This window comes from Amblyraja radiata, chromosome 39 (assembly GCF_010909765.2).
Source record: "Amblyraja radiata isolate CabotCenter1 chromosome 39, sAmbRad1.1.pri, whole genome shotgun sequence".
NCBI classification, from domain to species: Eukaryota; Metazoa; Chordata; class Chondrichthyes; order Rajiformes; family Rajidae; genus Amblyraja; species Amblyraja radiata.
Window position 1 is genome coordinate 3,798,961 of NC_045994.1, and position 9,827 is coordinate 3,808,787.

Genomic DNA, 9,827 nt, shown 5'->3' on the forward strand with positions numbered 1-9,827 from the left:
TGATCACTGTGAATTGCATTATGAATTTTCCCATGCGAAATATCAGAGTGGCAACACAATGTATTTTCAATCCTACGTAAAATGTGCCCGAACCTGATAGTTCACCAGAGGCGATAGGAGAGTTGTCGTGGCCCGACGGCCTACATTCCATGTATATTGCTCCCTGTCGTTCTAAAGGGTCACCCTGGTGTAGAAAGTATGCCATTAAGATGTGAAGAATGCAGTGAAGATTTACGAGAACGTTTCCAGCACTTAAGGACCCGAGCTGTAGAGAGAGATTGGGCAAGCTAGGTTTTTATTCCTTGGAGCGCAGGAGACCAAGGGGCGATGGAGGTGCATATAATCACGAGAGGAATTAATAAGTGAATGGCACAGAGTATTTTAAACCAGGATAGGATAAATTAAAACCACAGCGGCTAAAGGTTTAAGATGAGACGGGAAATGATCCAGAGGGGCGTTTTTTCCAGACACAGGGTGGTGGGTATATGGAACAAGCTGCCAGGGGAGGCAGCTGGGGCAGGTATTTAAGGTATTTACTGCGTTTAAAATTCAGTGATCAGGTACAAGCATTGGAACGTTTTAGAGAGACATGGGCCAAACGTGGACAAATGGAACTCGCTTAGATGGGATAATCTGGCCGTCATGGACCAAATTTACTACATCGGTAAATTGTATCCAGATCTCTGTAGATCTAACAATACATGTCATTACAAAAGAGACAGGATACGATTTTTTGACTGCTGATACTCATTTACAGTAACTTTTAGATGTTACTTTTTTAAAGATGCTTTTTTAAAGCAGGTGGGAAGGTGAAACAACTCTCTGTAGCGGTTCGGAACGCTGCCTCTCAGGTTACTGTCGGGACTTTTCCCGGTGATGGTTTCATTAATGAGATGTCATGGACCCATTCGCTCCCATATCCCAACCCCATCACTCCACCCGTCACACAGCCAAATCTCATTCTTTATTTCTCATTTCAGGCCGCCCCGGGGATTGTCAACCGGACCCTTCAGGTAACCTCGCTTAACTTTCACTGCGTTAAGAGTGCGGCTACTGAGACTGATTGTTACTGAAGACCTTTAATGCTACTTGCGAGGTGACTGCCGTCTACAGATCAGTAATAATGATCAGTAATGTCCCTGAAGCGCGCAGTGTGGGGAGTCGACTCTGATGACATGGTTCCCGGTTCCAAGCGTGTTCCCACTGCTCATCCCACTGTGGAGTCCCAGTCCGGATCTTTCACCTTTGGCGTCCAATTCCAGGAATGCCTTCACACCTCTAACACGGTTGCGTTCCATTGCCCGTCACATGAGCTTTGAGTACAGCGGGGCACTGACCCGCGCAGCTCATCAGCCGCTCTCCCGAGAATGAAAACGAACCTGCAGCTGAACTTGGAGACACAAGGAACTGTAGTTGCTGGTTTATAATTAAAATCACAGTGCTGGAGTAACTGGGTTGGACAGGCAGCATCTCAGGAGAACATGGGTGGGTGTCCGCTGAGTTACTCCAGCACTCTGTGTCCGCAGCTCACCCTGCCTGCTCGGGCGCCGCTTTCATCCCAAGAATGACCGGGTGATCCCGGTTCTCCGGACGGTTACCAGCTTACTGCATATTGTTGACACTGTTAACAGTTCATTCGGGGTCTGCCGCTCCCGTTGATCATTCCGTGGTACATGTGGACTTTGAATGGTTGGAGCTAGGGGTGGCTGGGAGCGCGGTGTGCGGGGCGCCGACTGACCCGCGGCTCAAACCGGCGGCAACGTTTGTTCTTCTATTTTCTGATTTTTGTTTTCAGAAAGCGTGAAGTTGAGGCTGGTGAACGGGGGCAGTCCATGCGCCGGGAGAGTGGAGGTTCACTACAAGGGGAACTGGGGGACTGTGTATGATCGCGGCTGGGACCTGCAGGACGCGGCGGTGGTGTGTCGGGAGCTGGGCTGCGGCGCCGCCACGGGAGCCCCGGGCGGATCTCACTTTGGACCGGGGTCCGGAGCCGTTGTGACGTATGATGTTGAGTGCAGCGGGAGCGAGGCCGCTCTGCGGGAGTGTAAATCACCGTCATGGGGGGACTATGACGCTCCACACTCCCGGGATGCCGGCGTTATCTGCGAAGGTAAACATCAGCTTTTTCTCTCTTTGCTCCGCAGTTTGGTGATTTCCGGGATGCCCTGGATGTAAATGACTCGGACTGACCGCCCGCGGCGAGTGGTGTCAAATTAAATCCAGTGTCTGTCCGTTTTATTCCTGTCCAATTGGAATCAACTTTCGCTTCTGGATCTCACATTCTGGTTTTAATTAAACAAACACAACCGGGAGCATTAAATACTCTCACCCGGTACAATGACGGGGCCAAGAAACACGCGGCTGGAGGAACTGAGTTGGTGAAGCAGCAACTGTCGGGGACTGGTCGCAAGAGAGGAATAGGGGGGTTGCACGTCAGGTCATCGGGTCAAACGGCGTGATGCACGGAGCAGCTCCATCCATGTGGAGGACAAGGCAGCCTCGGCATCCACTGTTAACACACGATACGCGCACTTTCTTGCCTGTTAAAAACCGCCGACATTGGCAATTTTTGGGCTGTAAATAATTGTGGAAATCGGGGTAACCGTGAGAGACATTTATCCTACTTCAGAATTCCAAAAGTGAGGAGAAATTATGGTAGAGAGAAGCGAGAGTTGAAGGGGCAACAACAGCTAAAGTGGTTGGCGAACATTGGCCGCACAGATATCAAGATTGAAAATATTGGGAATTATCGTGTTTGCTCACTGCATTTCATCAACAGTGAGGCATTATTTGTGTTTTTTCTTGATTCCTTTGGTATGTAAAAAGTTTCAGAAGTGATAAATCTGGCTGTAAATTTTTTAATCGCCCATGGATCTCAAGTGGGGTTTACATGCAAAAATAAAACGTTTCTGAAGCTAAATTTATCATTAAATTAATCGCAAACCATGCGTAGGTATTGAATTACATTTTACTCAGATGCAAGCCAAGGAATGGCATAATTGTTAGCTGTTAATTGGACATAATCAACCTCAGCAAATTGACAATATCTTTGAAAGGGACTGGGTGTTGAAGCTGTCAGGCCATTTTATTATTTGCTAAAATATACATCTCAATAGCATAATGATGGAAAACTTACTTTTCCACACACCAGTCTGGAGATTTTTTAATGATAAACCTGCAGAATTCATTGCCACAGACGGCTGTGGAGGCCAAGTCAATGGATAAATGTAATTGTAATTGTCTTATAATTGTAAGGCGGGAATTGAAAGATTCTTGTTTAATAAAGTTGACAGGGGGTATGAGGAGAAAGAGGTTGAGAGGGGAAGCTAGACCAGCCACGATTTAACGGTGAAGCAGACGTGGGCCGAATGGTATATGGTTCATTTTCCACAGTTTGTACTTAGAATTCGTTTAATGGAACAGGAGCAGACAGATACACTGGGTCAGTTAGCACAGTCTTGCCTGTGGAGTTTGTCAAGTTCTGCAGGACGGATTGTTCCATAAATAATAATTATATTCGACTTGTAGGATTAGGTCTATGTTTATCATTGTGACGTTACTGAGGTTAAGTGAAAGGCTGTGTTTTGCATGCTATGCAAACAGATCAGATACACAACGCATATTTATAATCAAATACAATATATAGTGTAAAGAGGAAGTTACAGAGAGCAGAATATAGTACTCAGCATGTTAGCGCATCGTGATAGAGGAAGGAGGAGAAGGGGTGCACAGATATCATTAGTAAGGGACTGATTTCAACGTCAGATTTGTGCTGAACTTTCAGGGATGTTTTTGTAAATTGTCTTCATAATTGTGGCTTTCATGACTACCTTTTATATTTTTTCTCAGATCACAGAGAGCCAAGATTGGTATCCAAAGATGATCAGTGCTCGGGAAGACTGGAAGTGCAGTATGGTGAAACCTGGGGAACCGTGTGTGACCGGGCCTGGGATATGGATGATGCCAATGTGGTGTGCAGTCAGCTTCATTGTGGAGTCGCCGTGTCTGTTCCGAGAGGAGCTTATTTTGGAAAGGGAACTGGCCTTGTACGGAACGATTTATTTGAATGTAAGGGTAATGAGACACGCCTATGGGAATGTCCGCGTTCTTTAGGAACTCTTCATTGCAACCACACGAGCGATGTCAGTGTGATCTGTTCTGGTGAGTGCCAGCTTTGTAAACTAATTATTAATAAGGACTCATTATACTTGGAAGATAGGGATGAGATCTCGCCATTTACTTTTATCAAAGGGTTATAAAATGCTGGAATATAATTGACCAATTGACGACTTTGATGTGATATTGGCAAACGTATTAACCGGCTAAAATAATTTGAATAATTTCCTATAGTCCAACATTATTGATGGTTTACAATGTGGAGTTCAGAAGGAGGAAATTAACAGTATCTTTAGATGGTGATATCCATGCGATGCAACCGCGATTGTCCAATGAATCCTAATCAAAAATTACTCTAGAGTAAAATAATTATATTTGTTTATAAACAAATGTACTTCTTCACTGAAACCTTTGAGCATTTTGAGTGGAAAGACAGCTCACTGCAGGAAGAAATACTATGGACGGTTTTAGATGTAAATGATTACACATAGAAAAGTACAATTTTGCTTTGCATGATGACAATAAAAGGATGATAATGATAATGATAATACAAGCAAGGATCCTGGCACTGGGGTGGTGGTGGTGGTGGTGGGGGTGGGGGTGGGGGGGGGGGGGTTGTTATTTAAGATGATACAACTGCCAGTTAGACATATAAAAAGAGACGGCAGAAGAATGCATGACGTTTAAAAGTAAATTTATCCCATGATTTACATTTTTTGTTAGGAATGATTTTGTGGGCATATGATCCTATTATAAATGGGGAACCAAGCAGTGCATTAGAAAATAACGCAGTGAACGATTACTTCCCATTAGCATTTACAATAATGTACAAGGAAATAACATCCTGATCACTGAGAGTGAAGAACATCCATGTGTAATCAGAGACCGTATCACGCCAAGATGAAGCAGCACTTGATAACAGTGTGGAGACAAAATGCCCAACTGAATAAATAAATGAAGTGGAGACGGTGACGGCTCTTGAACAAATGAGATCCTGAGCATTGGCAGGAGGAGAGGATGGGGAACAAGAATACTTTATTTTTCTCCATAACAAAGTTATGTGTGTTATGGGGATGCGAACCCAACAGGAGTCAGGAGCAAAGTAAACGAATGGGAAATGGATCGTAGTAAATCCATTGCTGTAATGTAGAAATATACAATGTCATAATGGATTTCATCCAAACATCTGGTTTCATCTGTCCTCGACCTCGCCCAACACACAACGGGAAACGGATATAGAACAGAAAAAATGAACAAATATAATAGTCCGGAGAGGTGGCGGGGCGCCGACTGACCCGCGGCTCAAACCGGCGGCAACGTTTGTTCTTCTATTTTCTGATTTTTGTTTTCAGAAAGCGTGAAGTTGAGGCTGGTGAACGGGGGCAGTCCATGCGCCGGGAGAGTGGAGGTTATCAACAAGGGGAACTGGGGGACTGTGTATGATGGCGGTTGGGACCTGCAGGACGCGGCGGTGGTGTGTCGGGAGCTGGGCTGCGGCGCCGCCACGGGAGCCCCGGGCAGAGCTCACTTTGGACCGGGGTCCGGACCCGTTGTGACGTATGATGTTGAATGCAGCGGGAGCGAGGCCGCTCTGCGGGAGTGTAGATCACGGCCATGGGGGGACTATGACGCTCCACACTCCCGGGATGCCGGCGTTATCTGCGAAGGTAAACATCAGCTTTTTCTCTCTTTGCTCCGCAGTTTGGTGATTTCCGGGATGCCCTGGATGTAAATGACTCGGACTGACCGCCCGCGGCGAGTGGTGTCAAATTAAATCCAGTGTCTGTCCGTTTTATTCCTGTCCAATTGGAATCAACTTTCGCTTCTGGATCTCACATTCTGGTTTTAATTAAACAAACACAACCGGGAGCATTAAATACTCTCACCCGGTACAATGACGGGGCCAAGAAACACGCGGCTGGAGGAACTGAGTTGGTGAAGCAGCAACTGTCGGGGACTGGTGGCAAGAGAGGAATAGGGGGCTTGCACGTCAGGTCATCGGGTCAAACGGCGTGATGCACGGAGCAGCTCCATCAATGTGGAGGACAAGGCAGCCTCGGCATCCACTGTTAACACACAATACGCGCACTTTCTTACCTGTTAAAAACCGCCGAAATTGGCAATTTTTGGGCTGTAAATAATTGTGGAAATCGGGTTAACCGTGAGAGACATTTATCCTACTTCAGAATTCCAAAAGTGAGGAGAAATGATGGTAGAGAGAAGCGAGAGTTGAAGGGACAACAACAGATAAAGTGGTTGGCGAACATTGGCCGTGTAAATATCAAGATTGAAAATATTGGGAATTATCGTGTTTGCTCACTGCATTTCATCAACAGTGAGGCATTATTTGTGTTTTTTCTTGATTCCTTTGGTATGTAAAAAGTTTCAAAAGTGATAAATCTGGCTGTAAATTTTTTAAATCGCCCATGGATCTCAAGTGGGGTTTACATGCAAAAATAAAACGTTTCTGAAGCTAAATTTATCATTAAATTAATCGCAAACCATGCGTAGGTATTGAATTACATTTTACTCAGATGCAAGCCAAGGAATGGCATAATTGTTAGCTGTTAATTGGACATAATCAACCTCAGCAAATTGACAATATCTTTGAAAGGCAGTGGGTGTTGAAGCTGTCGGGACATTTTATTATTTGCTAAAATATACATCTCAATAGCATAATGATAGAAAACTTACTTTTCCACACACCAGTCTGGAGATTTTTTAATGATAAATCTGCAGAATTCATTGCCACAGACGGCTGTGGAGGCCAAGTCAATGGATAAATGTAATTGTAATTGTCTTATAATTGTAAGGCGGGAATTGAAAGATTCTTGTTTAATAAAGTTGTCAGGGGTTATGAGGAGAAAGAGGTTGAGAGGGGAAGCTAGACCAGCCACGATTTAACGGTGAAGCAGACGTGGGCCGAATGGTATATGGTTCATTTCCCACAGTTTGTACTTAGAATTCGTTTAATGGAACAGGAGCAGACAGATACACTGGGTCAGTTAGCACAGTCTTGCCTGTGGAGTTTGTCAAGTTCTGCAGGACGGAATGTTCCATAAATAATAATTATATTCGACTTGTAGGATTAGGTTTATGTTTATCATTGTGACGTTACTGAGGCTAAGTGAAAAGCTTTGTTTTGCATGCTATGCAAACAGATCAGATACACAACGCATATTTATAATCAAATACAATATTAGTGTAAAGAGGAAGTTACAGAGAGCAGAATATAGTACTCAGCATGTTAGCGCATCGTGATAGAGGAAGGAGGAGAAGGGGTGCACAGATATCATTAGTAAGGGACTGATTTCAACGTCAGATTTGTGCTGAACTTTCAGGGATGTTTTTGTAAATTGTCTTCATAATTGTGGCTTTCATGACTACCTTTTATATTTTTTCTCAGATCACAGAGAGCCAAGATTGGTATCCAAAGATGATCAGTGCTCGGGAAGACTGGAAGTGCAGTATGGTGAAACCTGGGGAACCGTGTGTGACCGGGCCTGGGATATGGATGATGCCAATGTGGTGTGCAGTCAGCTTCATTGTGGAGTCGCCGTGTCTGTTCCGACAGGGGCTTATTTTGGAAAGGGAACTGGCCTTGTACGGAACGATGTATTTGAATGTAAGGGTAATGAGACAAGCCTATGGGAATGTCCGCGTTCTTTAGGAACTCTTCATTGCAACCACACGAGCGATGTCAGTGTGATCTGTTCTGGTGAGTGCCAGCTTTGTAAACTAATTATTAATAAGGACTCATTATACTTGGAAGATAGGGATGAGATCTCGCCATTTACTTTTATCAAAGGGTTATAAAATGCTGGAATATAATTGACCAATTCACGACTTTGATGTGATATTGGCAAACGTATTAACCGGCTAAAATAATTTGAATAATTTCCTATAGTCCAACATTATTGATGGTTTACAATGTGGAGTTCAGAAGGAGGAAATTAACAGTATCTTTAGATGGTGATATCCATGCGATGCAACAGCGATTGTCCAATGAATCCTAATCAAAATTACTCTAGAGTAAAATAATTATATTTGTTTATAAACAAATGTACTTCTTCACTGAAACCTTTGAGCATTTTGAGTGGAAAGACAGCTCACTGCAGGAAGAAAAACTATGGACGGTTTTAGATGTAAATGATTACACATAGAAAAGTACAATTTTGCTTTGCATGATGACAATAAAAGGATGATAATGATAATGATAATACAAGCAAGGATCCTGGCACTGGGGTGGTGGTGGTGGTGGGGGGGGGGGGGGGTGTTGTTATATAAGATGATACAACTGCCAGTAAGACATATAAAAAGAGACGGCAGAAGAATGCATGACGTTTAAAAGTAAATTTATCCCATGATTTACATTTTTTGTTAGGAATGATTTTGTGGGCATATGATCCTATTATAAATGGGGAACCAAGCAGTGCATTAGAAAATAGCGCAGTGAACGATTACTTCCCATTAGCATTTACAAGAATGTACAAGGAAATAACATCCTGATCACTGAGAGTGAAGAACATCCATGTGTAATCAGAGACCGTATCACGCCAAGATGAAGCAGCACTTGATCAGTGTAGAGACAAAATGCCCAACTGAATAAATCAATGAAGTGGAGACGGTGACGGCTCTTGAACAAATGAGATCCTGAGCATTGGCAGGAGGAGAGGATGGGGAACAAGAATACTTTATTTTTCTCCATAACAAAGTTATGTGTGTTATGGGGATGCGAACCCAACAGGAGTCAGGAGCAAAGTAAACGAATGGGAAATGGATCGTAGTAAATCCATTGCTGTAATGTAGAAATATACAATGTCATAATGGATTTCATCCAAACATCTGGTTTCATCTGTCCTCGACCTCGCCCAACACACAACGGGAAACGGATATAGAACAGAAAAAATGAACAAATATAATAGTCCGGAGAGGTGGCGGGGCGCCGACTGACCCGCGGCTCAAACCGGCGGCAACGTTTGTTCTTCTATTTTCTGATTTTTGTTTTCAGAAAGCGTGAAGTTGAGGCTGGTGAACGGGGGCAGTCCATGCGCCGGGAGAGTGGAGGTTCACTACAAGGGGAACTGGGGAACTGTGTATGATGGCGGCTGGGACCTGCAGGACGCGGCGGTGGTGTGTCTGGATCTGGGCTGCGGCGCCGCCACGGGAGCCCCGGGCGGAGCTCACTTTGGACCGGGGTCCGGACCCGTTGTGACGTATAGTGTTGAATGCAGCGGGAGCGAGGCCGCTCTGCGGGAGTGTAGATCACGGCCATGGGGGGACTATGACGTTTCACACTCCCGGGATGCCGGCGTTATCTGCGAAGGTAAACATCAGCTTTTTCTCTCTTTGCTCCGCAGTTTGGTGATTTCCGGGATGCCCTGGATGTAAATGACTCGGACTGACCGCCCGCGGCGAGTGGTGTCAAATTAAATCCAGTGTCTGTCCGTTTTATTCCTGTCCAATTGGAATCAACTTTCGCTTCTGGATCTCACATTCTGGTTTTAATTAAACAAACACAACCGGGAGCATTAAATACTCACACCCGGTACAATGACGGGGCCAAGAAACACGCGGCTGGAGGAACTGAGTTGGTGAAGCAGCAACTGTCGGGGACTGGTGGCAAGAGAGCAATAGGGGGGTTGCACGTCAGGTCATCGGGTCAAACGGCGTGATGCACGGAGCAGCTCCATCCATGTGGAGGACAAGGC

General features: G+C 44.8%; 1 protein-coding gene across 1 annotated transcript; it reads left to right on the top strand.

Moving 5' to 3' along the window:
• Positions 1 to 642: 642 nt before the first annotated feature.
• Positions 643 to 9,288, top strand: LOC116967297 (deleted in malignant brain tumors 1 protein-like; the record flags this gene model as incomplete). Its single annotated transcript, XM_033013797.1, has 6 exons — positions 643 to 664; positions 981 to 1,013; positions 1,796 to 2,171; positions 3,857 to 4,074; positions 5,469 to 5,783; positions 9,128 to 9,288. Coding segments are annotated over exons 1-6 (1,125 nt in total), but the record flags the coding sequence as incomplete, so codon positions are not given.
• Between the last annotated feature and the right edge of the window lie 539 nt (positions 9,289 to 9,827).